Source organism: Panthera uncia, chromosome D4 (assembly GCF_023721935.1).
Source record: "Panthera uncia isolate 11264 chromosome D4, Puncia_PCG_1.0, whole genome shotgun sequence".
In the NCBI taxonomy this organism is placed as follows: domain Eukaryota; kingdom Metazoa; phylum Chordata; class Mammalia; order Carnivora; family Felidae; genus Panthera; species Panthera uncia.
The window spans coordinates 37575192-37596111 of NC_064807.1; the positions used below are offsets into that span (position 1 = coordinate 37575192).

At 37.1% G+C, this 20920-nt stretch overlaps 1 protein-coding gene across 9 annotated transcripts in view; it reads right to left on the reverse strand.

The window, feature by feature from the left end:
- Positions 1-20920, reverse strand: part of MPDZ (multiple PDZ domain crumbs cell polarity complex component) — a 162550-nt gene that overhangs the window by 88249 nt on the left and 53381 nt on the right. For 4 of the 9 annotated variants that reach the window (XM_049617427.1, XM_049617260.1, XM_049617664.1 and 1 more), the window contains exons 6-13: positions 20383-20596; positions 19502-19630; positions 16997-17203; positions 14485-14599; positions 14046-14134; positions 3398-3581; positions 2564-2635; positions 525-634 (exon numbers count right to left, since the gene is read on the reverse strand). In XM_049617427.1, coding sequence (XP_049473384.1) covers positions 525-634; positions 2564-2635; positions 3398-3581; positions 14046-14134; positions 14485-14599; positions 16997-17203; positions 19502-19630; positions 20383-20596 — 1120 coding nt within the window. Of the gene's footprint in view, positions 1-524; positions 635-2545; positions 2636-3397; positions 3582-14045; positions 14135-14484; positions 14600-16996; positions 17204-19501; positions 19631-20382; positions 20597-20920 lie in introns of all 9 variants that reach the window. The other 5 variants (XM_049617345.1, XM_049617177.1, XM_049617585.1 and 2 more) reach the window with 2 other exon arrangements.

Genomic DNA, 20920 nt, shown 5'->3' on the forward strand with positions numbered 1-20920 from the left:
ATCATGATTGCTGTATGAGATATGCAAACTGTTAATAAACATAAAACATTCACTGTGGCATAAGTGGTATGAAAAGAGAATGCAGAATTAAGCCTCTTAAGGAAAATATATATGTAAAGGAATAGTGGGAAAAATCCTCTTACAATATTATATATGGATCATGATGATTTTTTTTTTTACCTTTAAGTAAATTCTGTCATTCTATTCTGATCCTTTCTCTAAATCCCAGACTTAAGAATAAAAACAAAAAAACAAAAAACAAAAAAAAAACCATTCCTTTTGTCGAAATATTGGTGAATTACAAGTCCTAAATTTTTCAACCCATTTATCTCAGTTCCTTTGTTGCTATCCAACTTTCTCCTACCTAAATTTTTTAATACAGGAATCAATGCATTTAGGTCTTCAAAAAAAGTCCTGGGCATTTGCTACTTCTCTAGGTCTCTTTATGAAGATCATCTTTATTTTTGTCATGAACTTCCTGCTCAAATACAAGTTAGGAAGTTAGGGAGGCTAAGCTAACCTACCACTATTTCATAATTAATTCCCATAATCCTTTGCCACTTTGTCAGCAGGGCAGCTTCCTGTTGTTGTGGGTCTTCTGTTTCTTCCATCTCTGCTGCCAATAATGGATACCCTGAAATAGTCAACACGATGACGTTAGTGACAAACTACAAAAATCTCCATATTTTAACATTCTATAAAAGAGACACTGTGATCAGAACCTGTCTGTTGTAGCAAGTCTGACTCTTCACCCAGTATATGTTACCCTTATTTTTTATTAAAAGATAACTGACAAACAATATCCTATTAGTTTCAGGTGTGTATCATAGTGATTCATTATTTTCATACATTATAAAATGACCCCCACAGTAAGCCTAGTTATCATCTGTCACCATATAAAGCTATTACAATATTACGGACTGTATTCCCTATGCTGTACAATGCATCCCCATGACTTATTAATTTTATAACCAAAGTGTGTACCTTTTAATCCCTGTCTCCTATTTCGTTTGCTCCTGAACCTCTCCTCAGTCTTGTATCAAACAGTTGTTTCCTATATCTATGGGTCTATTTAATTTCTTTTGTTTGTTTGTTGTCTAAGGATAAGCACTAGGGTAGATGCATTCGAATCATTTAGAAGCTTTTCCCTAGTTTGTGTAAAAAAGAATTTGGGACTTCTAATTCTAAGTCTAGAGCCTCTCCCACCCATCCTCCCACACACATATGCACATTCACAAGCAAAGATGTGGTCTGGGCCTTCGAGATGATCCCCCACACCCATCGCTATGTACTGTCTCAAGTTTCATGCTCTAAAAGCTTTTTAGTCTTTCCTGCTACTCTTGATACTCACTTTAGCCTAAATAATTTCTTCACCTACTTGTATAAAAATGGCAGAGTGCAATTAACACATATGAATCCTACACACCACACTCTCAGGATATTACTGCAAACACAAATATTCTTTTAAAATAATAAAAGTAAAGCAAAATTTTCAGCAGAAAATAAAACCTGTTAATAATGGAGTAGATACTTTAAAGAACCACAAAGCTCCAAAGGAACTATTAACAGGAAGACCACTCTTGGACTCTGTTCAGTAGATGTAAGTTACCAAAGCGCCTAAAGCAATCTGACAGCTAAGGAAAGCACATAGCTCCCAGACTAAAAAGATGGCAATAATATTCTGGCATAATTGTATATTAAAACAATGCTGCTCTAAAAAATGTTTAAATGGCTCAATGAAGTCTACGTTTATACTGAAAGAAATCTCAGAAAGTTTTAATAATTTCTCCATACAATTCCTTTCCAAACCAATTCCCCAATATTAAGATTTAGAATTTATGAAAAATTGACAAGGAAAAGCCTCCCAAAATAGAACGGTTTCATTCCTAAGAGCTTACGCTTTAAAAGAAGATTTTCACATTTCTTTTAAAAATACTTCATAATTTTATTATTCCTTGCTCAATAAGATATGAACATGTCGGCTATACTGAAGTAAGGGGACTGATACAAAACCTTGTACATAACTGATTCCTAAAGCCCTCTGATTTCAAAAATATGTAAGACAGACTGGGGTGCCTGGGTGGCTCAGTCAGTCAGGCATCTGACTTCAGCTCAGGTCATGATCTCACAGTTCATGGGTTCAAGCCCCGTGTCGGGCTCTGTGCTGACAGCTCAGAGTCTGGAGCCTGCTTCGGATTCTGTGTCTCCCTCTCTCTCTGCCCCTTCCCCGGCTCATGCTATCTTTGTCTCTCTCTCTCTCTCTCTCTCTCTCTCTCTCTCTCTCAAAAATGAAAAAACATTAAACATTTTTTTAATTAAAAAAATATGTAAGAAAGAACATATGACCATAAAATATGCCAGCTATAAATGAACTATTTTAATCTGTTAGAGAAATTAATCCTATCTACAAATAAAGACTTAAAAACATCTCTTTTTCTTTCATGATAGATTTTTTTAGTAATTTACAACATATCCATAAAGACTTAATCACATTTGCAAAAATCATTTCTCTAAAAAACAAACAAACAATAAAGAACGTAATAACCTGGCTCCAGGTGTTTACCTTCTTCTTCAATTGGTAATATGCTGGTGTTTCTACTCAAAGATGAAGAATCTTCATCTTTTTCATAATTTTCTTAAAGATAAGAATATTTTAGTAGTTATATCTATGATATAATCAAGCACATGACGTTTTTCAAATCCCACTCTATTTATCTGAACCCCTCAATGAGTGTTTTTTTGTAAGTACACCTTTCAAAACAACCACCTGTACTTAAAGGGAAGTTCTCCTGTGACCTCCCAATTTCCTAGTACTGCAATGAACAGTATATGGCATAAATACCAGAATGGTCAACAGTTTGAGAAATGAAACAGCATTTTCAAACCAAAAGCCTGGCTTCTACCAACAAACTCTAACACCAGTCAGCTACCTGGGGATTTCATAATTTTCAGAGATATTCATGGACTAACAGCTTATAAAAGACATTTCTAAATGTGTTATTAAAGTAGATTCCTTCAGGGGAAGGCTGGATGTTTAGAAACATGAGGCTTGCATACATACACTGCCCAGGCCGAAAAGGTTCCCCCTAAAGGGAAAGAAAACATGGCAATGACACCCAAAAGTAAAGCAGGGATGGAAGGATAGATGCACGTTTCTGACTCTGAAATGGGGACTGAATAAACAGGAAAGAAAGAAATTTGCTTTAATCGAGAGCCCATTTTATAGTCAACGGACACATCACTGGTTCTCATTAGTCCCAACTTCATCAAATTTCCTTTTTACTTGGTTCATAGTGAACAGTTAAGACTAAAGACCATTCTTTAAATAATTTCAGAATTAGAAAAACATCTAAGGGATATAAGGGTCTAACTGAAAACCAGCTGAACCTGGCACTACCTTTGCTTCCACTGGCACTCCCAGGAGACAAGACCGCGTCCTTCATGACATCCTCCCTTGACACCAGCTCAGCCTCTTGCTTCGTTCCTCTCCTCATTAGTGTCAGGTGCACAGTTGGTCCTGTGTGTCGCAACACTTCTACCGCTTGTTGATTGGTAAAACCCTGAAGGTTTGTGCCATCTACCTGTGATAAGAGCAACATATGTTAAAAAATAAATGAATATTTGTATTACCGATTCACGTAATGCATGCTTACTGCTTGTTAGTGGGAAAAGAATGGGGCTGAGTGCTCCCCTAATTGCAGAATGAACGAACACCTGTTTGGGGACTAGTAATAACTTAGAGCACTAGAATTACCCAGAAGAGTTTTGCTTTGCGTATTAGAGATTATGGTGTCTCGCTTCTAGATATTAGGAGCCAACAGTTCCAGGGTGGGAATACTCTTATATTCCTCAGGTGATCCTGATACACAGTCAAGCTTGGAAACCAGTACTCTGCAGGATATAAAGTGTAGAAGACCGTGACAAAAGTAGTCCTCGACAGCACTGATGTATTCCAAAAATCACACTTATCCTAGCTTTAAAAAAAGACGACAAAACTACCTTCCTTTTTATTTCTTTGCCTCTTCAAAAAATACATGGGGTTTTCCCTTTTCCTAGTTCACAAAGGATGAAACATTTGAAGATGCCCCTGTGATCTTTCCAAACTGAAGATATGATCACATCGTCCCAACCCTGCCTTTGGTAGAATATTCCTTAGGTCAATTTTCCATTCTGTGAACACAGCTTAGAAAGGCCTATGTCAAGTGTCCCCAGCTGCACCACCAATCTCATCTGGCACGGGGCTGCCCACCCCTGTGCCCTCCAGCCCCCATACACGCATTTCCGCTCCCACCCTGCAATGCTCCCCTTAGCCAGAAGACCTCTGCAGGTTCTGCTCCCCGAGTCTAGACTCTCTGGGCTCCCTCCAGCCCATGTTCTTTCTCATCTGTCCACCCAGAAAACACCTGTGTTGCTTCAAATGTCCGTGCAATAGTTATGTTCAGAACTGAGCTATCATAAGGTCTCTAACTAAAAGCCCCCTTTACCATTTCTCCCTCCCAGCATTAACCAGAATATTTTTAAAAATGTTTTAATGTTTACTTATTTATAAGAGAGAGAGAGGGAGAGAAAGAGAGAAACAGAGTGCGAGCAGGGGAGGGGCAGAGAGAGAGAGAGGGAGACACAGAATCTGAAGCAGGTTCCAGGCTCTGAGCTGTCAGCACAGAGCCCAAGGCAGGGCTCAAACTCAGGAATGGCAAGGTCATGACCTGAGCTGAAGTCGGACGCCTAACCGAATGAACCACCCAGGCGCCCCTTCCAGAACTTTAATTTTACAGTTTCTGTCATTATTAGATTTGTGACTACATACTCCAAGAGGACGGGCTCTGATGTCACCAAAACATACCGTTGTCTATACAGCAGATATTCATCCCAAATGGGAATATAGAGTCATTTGTCCATTTGTCAAGGATTTATTTGTAAAGCAAATTACCTTTTGAATAAATAAGTGCAGTTTATAGCACCTTATTTTTTTAAATTTCACTGAAAATTATAAAATTTCAAAACTACATTGAAAACGGTTTGGAAAAGCGTAACATATTTAATATTGAAACTCAAAGTCATTGATATTTCTTTTGTATTGTAAAATGGGTATAAAATGGCTGTGTAAGTGTCATGCTTTTCTAAGCACAGTGCTGGCCACATTAGGCACTGAAATGAATGAGAATTACAAGAGCTAGATCATGATCTCTAAGATATAATACCTTACTTCAGAGGTTTCGGAAAGAATATAAAAGGACTTTTAATTAAACATATTTTAAAATTCCATTTGTTTTACGTACACATATAACATATATACTAATTATATATGAAACAATATATATAATACCATATATATATATATATATATATACACATATATACATATAGACAGAAAAAGAAAATATATATCACATATGAATACATAAAGGGGGGAAGAAGAGGGAGAATGCAGTGTTTAATTGGGAGATACTCAAAAATCTAGAGACTTCTGATATAGATTTTTCTAAATTTATCTAGATAACAATCTTACCCTTTGCAAGTTACTTAAAGTTGACATAATGCTTTTGAGTTTAGGTGTCTACCTCTCTCCTCTTTCCTCCTACCTTTACCCTGTTGATTCCCTTTTGGAATAACTAATAAAAATATAACAACAGAGAAAACACTGCAACATAATTGGAAACCATGGAAAAATAAAAGTCCCTATGCCAGTAACTTGGAGGAAACTTCTACTAGGAGTGGCCTGGACATGACCAGATCCAAAGCAGGCCAGTTGAATCTATGTGAAAGAATAGTTTGTTTGGTCTTTGAGAAGAAACTCCAGTAAAATCCAACAAGAGTCTCTTATTAAAATGAGGTAGTCAGGGGCGCCTGGGTGGCTCAGTCGGTTGAGCGCCGACTTCGGCTCAGGTCATGATCTCACCGTCCGTGAGTTCGAGCCCCGCGTTGGGCCCCTGTGCTGACAGCTCAGAGCCCGGAGCCTGTTTCAGATTCTGTGTCTCCCTCTCTCTGACCCTCCCCCGTTCATGCTCTGTCTCTCCCTGTCTCAAAAATAAATAAACGTTAAAAAAAAAAAATGAGGTAGTCAGATGGTACCTGTGGATCTTAACCAGTGATTCCACAAAATTACACCAAGTGCTAAAGGCTGCACAGCATGCTGGGAGCATGCAGCAGCATGGAATTACACATACGCAATGACATCACACCCTACACACATGCACCCACACAACCCCAATCAACTCCTGGCTCCACAACAGGCACAGAAAACAATCTCTCAGTACACAGGGGCAAAATTCCCCACGGTGATAGCCCAGCACTGGTTTCGTCTTTATTAATCTACAAGTGAAACTTAAATAAATTTAAATGTCCCCCTTCCTTCTTGCTCTGTCAATTCCTGAGTCATCTGGACAAAACCAACACAGTCTTTGGCAGAATCCATCTCAAATCCCATGTGTACAAGCACAATTCCTACTAAGAATGATGAAAGGTCACAGGATATGGAGGAAGATACCATGTCCAAAAGAAGGTGCTTGCACTGAGGCGTCACTACAAACATCTTCCAATGAAATTGTTACTGTAGTGAACAGGAAAAAAGATATTTTCTGAAACTTCCCTCAAAAGGATTCATATTTCACTGCATTCAAGGAAACATGGATTTAGTTATAAAGAAAAAAACAAATATCTACCAGAAAAGAAAAGGAAAGTTGTGACAATGAGGGCAGTCAACAGGATTTTAAATACCACAAAAACAGCCAGGTAATGGAAGGCAGGAGCATACAATGTTCCCCTATTTCAGAAGAAAAGAATAAGCAAAAAAATTATCAGAAAAGACTAAAGACATATACAGGCTGATCTAAAAATCAATATAAATGAAAAGAATTACAAGGAAAAGAGAATAAATGAGGAAAAAAATAAGCAAAGAAGTGATTAGGAGGTTAGGAAAATTTACCTTAGTCTACAAATAAAAGAGGTACATGAAAAACCAGAAAACAAATTTAAAAAACAAAACCAAACAAAATGCTAACACTTAGACATATCCTGGTAAAATTCTTGGATTCCAAAGGTCAAAAGAAAAAAGAATCTGCCAGCATTTAAGCAACAGAGTGAGCAGGTTATCCAGAGAATTTGTGGTAAAGAAATTACAAATCAAGGGTTTTACATTTAGTGTGATACATGTAAAAATGGAAATCATGGTTGAGATGCTAAGATGATTTATATCCTGTACCACCACGAGCTATGAGCGGGCCCATCAGGCAGAAATTTAAACCAAGTAGTAAGGATGAAAATGTACACACAGTTACGGCATAGAACAGGTGGGTTGTTACAGGACAGGAAAAATTAAAGAGGAGGTTTGTTTTTTTTGTTTTGTTTGTTTGTTTGTTTAAGACAGAAGATGACTGTAAGTCCCCAAGCCACCCACTTAGATGTTTCACCCTTGGCCTCAAGTCAGAAGAGATCAGTCACCGGTAGTAGGGAAGGATGCAGTGGATTATGTCTAACTTCATCGGGAGGACAAGGGAGAGGCTGTTTAGTCGCTTTGATAGTGGAGCAAGAGAAAAAAGGCTATTATGTTGATAAATGTCTGACTTTGGGCATAGACCTGAGGCAGGCCACGCACATGAGAAAGTCAGGCTCAAGCCATTTTGAAACCTACCCAAGAGTGCCCCTAGGGAATGATGGTACCCCAAAGACAATCTACGGAGTAGACTGCTGAGAAACCAGAGGCCAAAGGTAAGGAAAGTCAGATGAAAACTCCATCGTCCGTCTTGGGAAGTTAAATCAAACATCTTCAGGAACCCATCTAGGACCTCCTAAGAATCCAAGAAGGAACTCTTAAGAAGCAGTTTTAAGCATCTGCCAGGCTCACTCGGCACAAAACCATCTTACAGCAGAAGAGTCAAGGACAGTGTGTCTGATTATCCTCCCTACACTTCCTTCTCTCGCCTTTTATGATGGTAGGGGCAGAACCTGCCATAAGAAGGTGAGGGAGAAAAAGAATAGCTAGGTAGGGAAAGAGAAACTGGAGCATACACTCTCTATCCCTAGGTAAGCCATCACTTCAGAGCAAGCTTCCGCTACACCAGGGCTGTAGTTTAAAATTCAATTACTACTTAGGAGGAGAAATTTTCTATCTTTTCTTTTCTTTCTTTCTTTTTTTTTGGGGGGGGTAGGTTTTTGTTGTTGTTTGGTTTGTTTTTGTTTTTTGTTTAGAGAGAGAGAACAAGTAGGGGAGAGGGGCAGAGGTAGAGAGAGAGAGAGAGAGAGAGAGAAAGAGAACCTTAAGCAGGCTCCACGCTCGGTGCCGAGCCTAACGTGGGGCTCAGTCCCATGACCCTGGGATCATGACTTGAGCCAAAATCAAGAGTTGGACACTCAACCGAATGAGTCACCCAGGAGCCCGAAGAAATTTTTAGTCACTAAACTGGGACTGTGTTTAGTGATTCTAATTGGCCATAGGGCATTTTATTCTGTGAGAATGAGGTAAGCCATGATACTTGTATAAGATTTCTTCCAGAGGGAAAGGAAAAATCCTTCCCTATTAAAAATTAAAAAGGAATGTTGCAAAATCTTAAAAGTTGTTTAAGATTACCTCCCCTAAGTTTCTCTTATGGAATGTTTTTGTTATTCCCAGCCAAACTGTCCAAGGCAGCAGAAGAGATTCTCAGACAGAAAAGGTTTGGCAAGCCTACCAATACATTCTCTTTCCATAAAATTTACTCAAAACACTCTAGCTGATTGAGAGATTAATCAGATTTAAAATTTAAAGAAAGAAAACAGTGGCATACAAGATCCAATGCAGAGGAACAAGTAAAATTCAAATCTAACAGTATTAGAGCAAAATCAGATGCTTCAAGTCAGCCTGTAAAAGACATAAAAAGTGGTATGTAATGCCAGGTGTTTATAACAGCAGAAAACTGTAAAAAATATTAACCATCCATGAATACGTACCACTTAAATATATTACAATAGAACTACATGTGATGAGATGACTATACCCTCCAAGTATGTTTTTAAGTAAAATAAAAAATAAAAAGGTAAAACAGGGGCCTCTGGGTGGCTAACTCAGTTAAGTGTCCAACTTCGGCTCAGGTCATGATCTTGTGGTCCGGGAGTTTGAGCCCCACGTCCGGCTCTGTGCTGACAGCTCAGAGCCTGGAGCCTGCCTCAGATTCTGTGTCTCCCTCTCTCTTTGCCCCTCTTTCTCTCAAAAATAAATAAACATTGGGGCGCCTGGGTGGCTCAGTCGGTTATGTGTCCGACTTCAGCTCAGGTCATGATCTCGTGGTCTGTGAGTTCGAGCCCCACGTCAGGCTCTGGGCTGATGGCTCAGAGCCTGGAGCCTGCTTCCGGTTCTGTGCCTCCCTCTCTCTCTGCCCCTGCCCCGTTCATGCTCTGTCTCTCTCTGTCTCAAAAATAAATAAACGTTAAAAAATAAATAAATAAATAAATAAACATTAATTTAAAAAAAAAAGTAAAGCAAATATAATATGATCCTATTTAAATATATATGGAATTTTTCTGAAATACTAATAGTGGTTTCTATGAGGTTTTTCAACCATGTTCCAATGTTATGATCTTTAAACCTCAAAGACAAATATTAATCTAAAAACAAATGAACATGTTACTTACCACCAGGATAGTAAAGAAAATAAGAAAAAAATCATAAAAATCTCAACTTTGAGGCTCACTTAGGTTGCAACTTTTCATCTATAATAGATTTTTATTGCTCAACTCTTTCAAAGCTCAATTTCATTTTTAAAAATCAAACGCACATTATTTTGTCAATAGCAATAAAGTTCAAGTATGGTAAAAACAAAACAAACCAAAACCTGCATGCTTCCTTTACTTTCAAAATTTGATGACCTCAATTTAAAACCACATCCCCTTTTACCCAAACGTTAGATAGAGATGGTACCAGTACAAAAGAAATTGCTGTAATGGAATAATCATGGAACTAGATTTCAGTTCCAATTTCTCAGTATCTTCATCTGTTATATGGGAATAAGGGTACAATTTCCCCCAAATTACAGCGCCCGAGCACTTTACACTGGGAAGGAACCCAGAAGCTGGTATTATTAACAGACGGAAGAAGCGATTCATCAACATGAAAATCTCAGGCCTTCCCGAGAGCAGTTTCTGTTCAATATCATTACACTCATCACACACATGAGACGAGGTCACCAGAGCCCAAAACAGGGCCCCGGGCGGCCCTGTCTGTCATTATCACAGGCAGAGTGAAGACGTGGCTTCAGACCCAATGGTACCACAGGGCACCGGAACTACACGCAACAGCAACAGAACTGCCTATGTGCTCCCTCAAGGGGAGCTCCAGTAACCTCACAATGCACAGGGCAGACACGACAGTTACAGGAGAGAATCACTAGTTGAAACAACTTGAAAACCCCAGCTCCTGAGGTTTACTCGATCTAGCCAGCCAACACCTCCAACACAGCTTACAGAGACACGTATTAAGAGAGAACTTGCGCCTATTAACAAAGTCAGAATATCTAAGGCAACATTTGACACCTTTCCTTACTTGTTCAATAATTTTTTTAATCAATCATAATTCCACATCGCTTTTAGCAAAGACCTCTATATATCAATCTAAAAAGAATGAGATGCCTAGGTGACAGAGTCAGTTAAGCGGCTGATTCTTGATTTCAGCTCAGGTCATGATCTCACATTCATGAGATTAAAACCCCACATTGCGTTCCATGCTGGGCAGGGAGCCTGCTTAAGATTCATTCATTCATTCATTCATTCATTCTCTCTCTCTCTCTCTCTCTCTCCCCCGCCCCACCCCTACTTGCACGCCCTCTCTCTCTAAAAATAATTTAAAATTTAATTAATTAATTAATTAAATGGAATGAGTATATGATCTCATCAGATGACAAGTTTGGTCAACTTTTTAAAATACAATAGAATCCCTTGATCAAATAATTCTTATACGGAATACCAATATACCAGAATAAAATGGAGTCAACCGCTCTATTCCCTCCCCTGTAATAGTCACAGTGAAACCCTAGGGGTCAACAGATCACAATGTGTGAAACAGGAATCTTATAACAAAATTGGTTTAATGTTATAAAATACTTCCTCACAATAGTAAGAAACAATTTCTCAATTTTCTCGCCACCTCAACAACTACAAAACAAAAACAGAGTATAGCACAGCTTCAAACAGCTGTTGCCAAAACAGAAACTGAAAAGCAAAGACTGCAGTTGTGAAAACGCAACCAGGGTGAAGAATGCCACCACCAACATCTCAACAGTCCACAAGATGGCGCCATTCACAAAAATTCATGCATGAGCAAAAGCACTGCAGAAGTTTCTTTAGAGCCTAAGATGCTTGCAACTTTGAAGAGCAGATTGCTAAAAATTAAAACTCAGAACACTGATGACAGTGAAGACAAGTGATTTTACTGAAAGCAAGAAAACAGAGGAAGGGTGCTTCTACTTTCTCCTCAACAATGCCCTTTATTACTGACCTTATGTGAGCAAAACCGTATATGAATTTCCACTTTAATAAGAATGAAAATGACAACAAGTTTGGAGGGAAGCTATTGTGAGACTCTTTAAAATGTGCAATCATTTCAGGTTTTCAGGAAGTACCTGCCTAATTAATAAAACGGTACTTATATGTCTAGTGTATATTAATTATGTTAATTAAATTACAGGTATATTAATTACTCATTTGGTCTTGCTAAAAATTACACACGGGAAGTTTCCTTATCCAAATTTTGTAGGTGAAAGAAGCTTACTAAACAGTTATCACGGGATCCAGCAACTCCACTCCTAATTATATACCCAAGATAAATGAAAACATACATCCATACAAAAACTTGTACATGAATGTTCATGGCAGCATTATCCGTAACCGCCAAAAAGCAGAAATGACCCAAATGTCCATCAACTGATAAATAGGTAAATAAAAGGTGGTATATCCCTACAATGAAATATTATTCAGCTATAAAAATAAATGAAGAATTGATACATGCTATAACATAGATGAACCATGAAAACATGCTAGGCGGAATAAACCAATCACAAAGGACCACATGTTGGGGCGCCTGAGTGGCTCAGTCGGTTAAGCGTCTGGCTTCGGCTCAGGTCACGACCTCGCAGTTTGTGAGTTCGAGCCCCGTGTGGGGCTCTGTGCTGACAGCTCAGAGCCTGGAGCCTGCTTCGGATTCTGTGTCTCCCTCTCTCTCTGTGGCCCCCTTGCTTGCGCTCTCTTTCTCGCTCTCAAAAATAAAGAAACATTTAAAAAAAAGAAACACAAAGGACCACATATTGTATAATTCCAATTCTCACAGGCTCTCTCTCTCAAAAGTAACTGAACATTTTAAAAACAGCTTTCTAATGGATTAAAATACGTATCTTAGGGGGAAAAAAGAGTACATTAGCTATGTTTTCAATTTTTAATTCAGTATTGGGTATGGTTTTTGGGGTCTATATCTATGCACTCTCTCTCTCTTTTCCTCCAAAATAAAAAAAAAGTAGTTAATTTTCATTTTACGTTAAAAAGAAAATACAGTGGTTAAAACTCATGCATAGGATACAGCCAACCAACCTAAGTGGCAAGCACAACTGCATCTTCAGAATAGGTTTCAAGAAGTGAACAGGTGTACTTAGTTTGAAGCCCGAGAAGAAGTTGTAACTAGAAGCAAAGGCAGAGATAAGGGCACCTCTTTTTTTTTTAATTGTGGTAGAAAACACAGAACAAAACAATTTAGCATCTTAATCATTTTTACATGCACAGTTCAGTAGTGTTAAGTTTATTCACAGTGTCATACAATAGATCCCCAGAATGTTTTCCACTTTGCAAAACTGAAACTCTGTACCCATTGGCCCTCTATTCAAAATCTTGCAATGACCATTCTATTTCTGAGTGTGACTATTTTAGGTACCTCATATAAGTGGAAACACACAGTACTTGTCTTTTGGTGACTGACTTATTTCACTTAGAATAATGTCCTTAAAGTTCAATCGTGTTGCAGGATGTGACAGAATTTCCTTCTTTATAAGACTAAATAATATTCCACTGTATTTATATAACACATTTTGTTTATCTGTTCATCCATTGACAGGTATTTGGGTTACTTTCTCTCTTAGCTATTGTGAATAATGCTGCTATGAACAGGAATCTTAACATTCTTCTTTCTTAACATATTAACATCCCAAGGGAACAACAGGGACTTATATATAAACAGATACATTTTAAGATAAATCAGCATACTCCAAAATGTCTTCCAAAGTATGTTTGAGGAAAGAGTCTATGATTACAAAAGCTTAGGAAAACCCAAAGTAAAACAGCTGCATTTTCCCTATTGCAGAAATTCTCAGAGTCTTAGATTTTTTCACTGTGCTTTATGAATCCCTAAGAGACCCTATCACATGCAGTTTTTCCTAAACTTACCTGACCAGGAAGCCCCTGATATAGGGTCTCTCGGACTTATGTTATGAGGAGTATTTAGGGTAGCCCAGTTTGTGCAGAACACTGAACTGAAAGTTGTATTCTTTTGTACACAGCCTTGAATAGCCATAGGCTCAAAACACACTGAGGTTACGACAATATCCATATGATGGGGTTGATCTGATTAAGGGGATTAGATCTATTTCTTTTATTCTTATATATTCCTAAAGTTAAAAGAGTCCTGGACATGGAGCCAACAACAACACCATCATTCTGTTGATATTAAAAAAAAAAAAAAAAAAAAGCACTCATCCCGAAATTCAGATTCAACTACACTAAAGATTATGATGTCTGGTCTTTACCTTTAACGTATCAACAACTAAAGTGTGATATTACTGTAACAAGTTCATTACAACTAGGAATCAGATATATCAGAAATTATTCTAATATTTAGACTTGAGATCAGTGAAGCTTCTATCCAATGCTCTTACTTTCACAAAATAACAAAACGGGTAATTGTAATGATAGCCTCAAATTACCAAAAAGCTTAAATTAGTATGGAGCTAGCAGTAGTTCCCAAAACTGAGTAAACTATGAGAATGCACTTCTCAACCATGAAAATTAACAAAGCTCTTATTAAATGTGTTACTTACTGCTATAATTTGGTCTCCAATTTGGATTCTTCCATCATGTTCAACAGCACTGCTCTTTGTAATGCTCTTTACAAAGATTCCTGAAGGCTCTAAGATTAGAAATAGGGTTTTTAGATTTTATTTTTTACTATTTACAAAGCACACTCAAAAACTATACATCCTTCATTCTCCAAATATAAAGTCCTAATTATGAATAATTACAAATCAACAAGCCACACAAGCAAAACCAACAGAAACGTAGGCTAGAAAATATGACAATGATTTTGTCTGTCAAATACAGTATCAGAGTTTCCTACACTGAATTATTCCTAAGGAAGTTTTCAATCAGTTTATCCAACAATCTGAAAATACATAATAATGTTGATTCAATGTTTCATAAGACAAAGAAAAGATATGAGAGGCAATTCTCAGGTAGGAAAAAAAAAGTGTTTAAAACTACCTAATTTCTTATCTCCAATGTAACCAGCAATGGTAATTCCTAGTCCTTGGACATTTTTAGTGAGTTCTACATCAAATGTCTCACTTTCTTCACTTTTCTGAGTAGAAGCATCAACCTAAAATAAAATTGGTAAACAAATAGAGCAATTAGACATGTAAACAAACAAGATAAACTCAAAAAGCAACAACCTTTATCTAAGAATTATACAATGTAATTAGATGGCAAATAACTCTGCTAGAGAATTATAGCAGGGACTACTCCTTCAATGTTGACAACATGAACTGTCCATTACATTTTTACTCAAAAGGAATGTCAGCAGTAAGGGTGAACACCCCCTTATCAGAGAAATACATAATTATTTGTGTGTACAATTTTTTTTTAATCAAATAGTCTGTTATTAACAAATTCTATTTTTGGAGATGGTTTATATTCATTTCCACAATTGAAAGAACTCATATTTTGAATTCAGGTCAACAAGTTCATATCCAGTTTTGCCACTGAACTTTTCTAAGCATCACTTGGCTCAACTGTCTATCAGGAATAATAACAAGCCCAGCTAACATTTACTGAGCGGTTTCTATGTAACAGACACTTGACTTGTCTTAGTTAATTTACTCCTGAGAACAAGCCTATGAGGTTAGGTACAATTGATAAATTCTTCTCTGGGGAAACTGAGGAACATAAACCTTACCAAAGACAAGCAGCAAGCAATCTAATAGAGGCAGAATTCAAATGCAGATAAGCTGGCTGCAAAACCAAGGCTCTTAAAATGCCTTTCAGCATGTAAAATCCTCAGGAGAATGTAGGAGCCACAGTGTCCACTAAGTTGTTGCTGCTATGATCTTAAGTTGATAGTTGATTCTAGTACCATGAATATGAGTTAATCTATCTTCCAGGTATTTTATTAATAGACTGAAGATTATTTTGAAAGCCAGGGAAATGCAACAAAGCTATTTAAAATTGTTACTGTATTTGTTTTATAAATTCAGACTTTAACATAAAAAGCTCTTTGTAAGAAAAGTATGCCTTTCTGCATTGATCTTCATTCCTGAAATGACAGCTGAAAGCAGGTTTCTCTAACATGTAGAGTTGTTATTAATTATATATTGGACTGAAGGGCATGGTTTTCTGAATTAAGCACTGGTGGACTAGTGTGGTAAGTCACCAACAAGCTACTGGCATTACATACTTGTGTGGTTCCAGCAGAGTCCCCAGAGAATCCTACAAAGCTCGTAACGGAACGAAGGTTATGGGTTCGAATGCCCATACACGTTGCAGTGAGCTGGTAATGGTTTTGATTTTCTTTAAGCAAACTCTGTATCTCACTGATAGTCCATCTAAATGAGATATAATTTTATAGTAAAGTTTGATTTATTTTTTTCATTGCACATAATTATCTGTGCAAACTTAGCAAAAGTTTAAAGTTTAGATAATTACAAGAAAATGACAGGATGAAATCTGCTTCAATTGAAACAAATGTGTTTTCTATTTTTAATAAGACTTATGCGAGTGCTATTTTAGAGGGTGGCAATTTGACTATCGAATGGTTTTAAAAGGGGCACAAGCTTCAGAAATGATGATATGCACAGAATAGATATTTTTCTAAGCTTTCAATTACATCAAGTGGTTTTCGGTATTGCATTCATTTATATATTGCTGAATAAAATGTTTTGTTTACCACAAAAGAATGTGATTTAAATACTTTCATACACAAGCTTTCTTTCTTTACTTCTTTCTCTCTGCAAAAAATAGCAACTAACTCGATCCTAAAAACAACAGAATCATGGAAATTTCAAGTGTTCTAATAAAGTTTTAAAGGGCTTGTGGAGGAGGTTAGGATATTAAAAAAAGAATCTGTAGCAACTAATTAGAAAAAAGTTTAACAGGAAAAAAAAAATCATTGATGTTTTTAGATCTACCAGAAAGGAATGTAGCACTTGCATTTGCTATAAAGCTTATGTAGAAATTGGGTGTAATTATTTTCTCAAATATTTAAGAGATTTGGGGATAAAATTATTTTGTTGATACTCCCACCCCTATTCCTCCCCCCATCCAAAGTCAGTAAAAGGAAAGCTGTTGAAGGAGAATGACTGGAACTCCCAGCTCACCTAACTAGAGCCTTCTAGTTAAGAGATAGATAGAATTAAACATTTTAGTTATCAGTAGCAAATAATTATTTAAAATTTAGTCCATTATTTCAAAAGATTATCCTCATAAATGTGCTGCTTAGAGAAAGCACACGAAACATTTCTGTAAATATTTCATGTAACATTACATTTCATGTAAACGTTTACTATGTAAAACAGTAATCTAGAATTTTTTAAAGAAACCTATTTTTCATCTGTTACACATTATTCCTAATTAATAAGATATCAGTGCTGAAACACAGTTACACTTGAATTTACATTCTTTAGCACTAACATGTGAATATCATTAAGACTAGTTTCTAAACATCACCATCATCTAAATGCTAGTGCCTGCGACTTTCCTCCTAATGTTTCCACCTACTTACCCGCATTTCTGGCGTAGATGGGGATGAGGAAAGGGTGATGCCCACAGAGGCAGGTGCTGCTGCTTCTTCTATGGCACCTCTTGCAATCACCAGTTTGACCCTGTTTCCACACTGCCTGAGCACGTGTGCTACTTGCTCACTGCTCATTCCTGCCAGATCAGTGTCCCCAATCTTTAGAATGTGGTCTCCACTGCATAATCGCCCATGCTGAATAAAGAGATCGGTTAATCAGGATATTGATTTTTTTTTAATTTTCTTAAGTTTATTTATTTATATTGAGAGAGGGAGGGAGGGAGGGAGGGAGGGAGGGAGAGAGAGAGAGAGAGAGAGAGAGAGAGAAAGAGAGAGAACACAAGCTGGGGAGGGGCAGAGAGAAAGAGAAACAGAATCCCAAGCAGGCTCAGTGCCATCAGCGCAGAGCCCAATGAGGGGCTTCAACTCACAAACCATGAGATCATGACCTGAGCAGAGATCAAGAGTCAGAGGCTTAACTCACTGTGCCAACCAGGCCCCCAGGATATTAATATTTTAATTTCATCAGAGAGATCCCAAACGAGGGAAAGAGAATAATGTAAAAATAGCAGTCATGTGAATTACCAATCATGGAATATTAAACATGTGGTTGTTATTTTAACTGCCTTTTGAAGGATCTTAATGTTATTCAATGTGATATAAGTAACTGAAATTCACAAATATTCCCTAAACCAATAGTTGATAAGAGCTTATCACTTCAATATCTACCCACCAGATGCAAGAAAATATGAAGCCTTTTGAAAATTTTTTGAGAAACAGAAAAAGAAGAAAATGCCACTAAGCAAAGATGAAGCCCAAGTCACTATGCAAATACATATTACTCAAAAAATATAGTACAGAACACAAGAAAGCACTGAATTAATACTACAATTTTTTGTCTTGTGTTTTCAATTAAAAATATCCCTAAAAAACTCATTTGCAGATGAAATCCTTATGAGATGAAAATTTAGATGGATAAGGGGAGTAAAAACAGCAGACTTATTATCTCCATACTAGAACTTTCTTCAATGACAGCATCATCCAGTATGGCAGTAACTAGTGACATGTGGTTACAGAGTACTTGAAATGTGGCTAGTCCAACTGAAAAGCTGAATTTGTCATTTTATTTAATTTTAATTAATTTAAATTTGAGTTTTACAAGTAGCAAGTAGCTACATGTGGCTATATTATTGGACGGGGCAATTCTACACTGAAGATAAAGCTTAATTTACTGCAAGCCAGTCACCTAGGGAAATTTCACTCAATACTGTACATGCTGGCTAAGAGCTAAAAGGAAGAAAATATGCACATTATTGTGTTACTGCTAATACTTCTACTGATAAAGCTGCCATTAAACAAGGCTTGTATATATGAATATGAGAAATATCTGATGAATTGCCTTCCTAGTTTAAGTTCAAATACACATGGAAAAACAAACAAATTTATAAACAAAATGTTGTAACAACAGCAAAAGCTTCTGACACTAGAAATTCTCAAATTAAAATATAAATCAGGGGTGCCTGGGTGGCTCAGTTGGTTGAGCATCCGACTTCAGCTCAGGTCATGATCTCATGGTTCGTGAGTTTGAGCCCCGCATCAGGCTCTGTGCTGATGGCTCGGAGCCTGGAGCCTGCTTCAGATTCTATGTCATCCTCTCTCTCTGCCCCTCCGCCACTCATACTCTGACTCTCTCTCTCTCTCAGAAATAAACATTAAAAAAATTTTTTTAAATATATAAATCATAATAACTTTGCATTTTTTCTCTCATATATTCCAGCAATGTCACATAGCATAAACGGCAATGCTTTAACCAACTACTCCGAGAGATAAAAATAGGCTGTGCTTTTACAAAGAAGACACAAGTGACCCATCACTAAAGGGACAAGTTGAATCTTGTTTTTTTTCTCTCAGTAATAAAGTATTCTTCTTTCCATAATACCTTGTGGCTATACAGCAGCTAAGTAGGTTTATAAATAGGATACATGATTGTAAAATAAAAGGTAGCTACCTCTACAAGGATCAAAACCATAACCTGGACTTTAATCTGTGGTTCTACAAGAGTCTTAAGATCACTGCCTAAAACTGTAACTTAAGATCAATGTCCCTTTTCAAAGGTATTTCTCGCAAATCTAAGAAAACACTTTAGAAAATGCCCAGCAAAACAGAAGATTCTCATTCAGCTTCTTTGACATTATGTAAAGCCAAAGTTTCTTCTAACACAAAATATAAATGATGAAGGCATAGGGGCTCCATTACTTACGTGTCTGGCTCTCGGTTTCAGCTAAGGTGATGATCTCACACTGTGAGTCCACACTGGGCTCCACTGCTGGCAGTGTGGAAACTGCTTGGGATTCTTTCTCCCCCAGTCTCTCTCTGCCCCTCCCCCACTCAATGTCTGTATCTTAGAATGAATGAATGAATGAATGAATGAATGAATGAATAAAGGCATACAATTTGATAAAACGGCATAAGAGACCTGTTGGAATAGCTTACCTGGTCAGCTACTCCTCCAGGTAGAATGGTTTTTACTATCACACCAGTTGCTTTTCCTCCGACAATGCCAAACCCTAGTCCAGACCCATCATTCACCAATTCAATAGTTTCTACATGCTGCCAGTGAACCTGAAAACAAAACTCCTGTATGAATTTGAAAAAAAAATCTGCGGAAACTAAAAGTTCTATTACAGTTGAGATTTCTGTGAATATTACTTTGTGATTAATATTAAATAACGGAGTTCAGACATAATAATAAGCCTTAACAATGTCCCTTTTATTTAGTATACTTCCCTTTCAACACATTGTTACTGCTACTGATATAATCATTCTTGAAATTATCAATACATCTTTATAGTGACCACATTTAATCAGTTGAAGATAGGCACTGATTTGCAAGATCCTTTCTAGAACTTCTAAAAAAAGACAAAGATCAAGGAGAAATCATCACCTGCTAAGATTATCTTAGCAGTAAAATATTAGTAAATCTTAGTAAAATCTTAGTAAAATCTTGACTCAGAGAATTTCAAATTACAAGATTCCTTTGAAGTCACTGACAGCTACCACTAACAGTATAATTCTGTAATTTACAAAGCAAAATCAAGACTGTATCTGCCTACAGATAGAATCTGATTTGTTGAAGAAATAATTTTTTTTTTGAGGAATGCAGTCAGTCAACTGAAAGAATCACACAAAGAAAGGTTAAAGTTGATTTAGAAGACATAGACTTAAATAACAAACTTTCCAAGCTAGGGAGAGATAAAAGCATAAAATGGGAAAAACTCAAGAACTACATAGGACCTACACAAAGGTAGGTCTATAGACAACCAACAAGAATGGAAAAATATGTTCTGTCCCTTTTAAAAATCTTACGGACTCACCGGGTTAGAGTGAGCGGAAACTGTGCTGGCCGCAGATGGAGAACGGGAAACTATGGGGCTGATGAGCTGAGGCAATGAGCCTCTGGCAATAACTAGCTGGACATTATCTTTGGCTTTCTGCAGGATGCTGATAGCCTGCTGATGTGTGATTGTCTGATCAAGTGCCTGTCCATTGATGGCAAGGATCTGATCAGTTTCCTTCAATCTTCCATCTCTAGCAAGAAGGAAAAAAGGGGTAAAAGATACCTGACAGCTCTCAAGAAAAGGAAAGCTTCTTTGGCATATATTCTCAGGTTATTTTTAATCCAGTTTTCTAATGTCCACACTTTTTAAGCTTTTCCCTACAATTTTACTTTCAAAAATATAAGTTTTGGCTCCAGCCGGTCCATCCTTAATCAACCCTTCCCATTTAAAAGCCACCTTTACAGCTACTCACTCAACTTATACGTTTTATCTTAGATATTCCTATTTACTAACAAATAAAAGCAAAGGTGTATACATTTAGTTGCTGCTTTGAGTATATTACTAAAAATGTAAT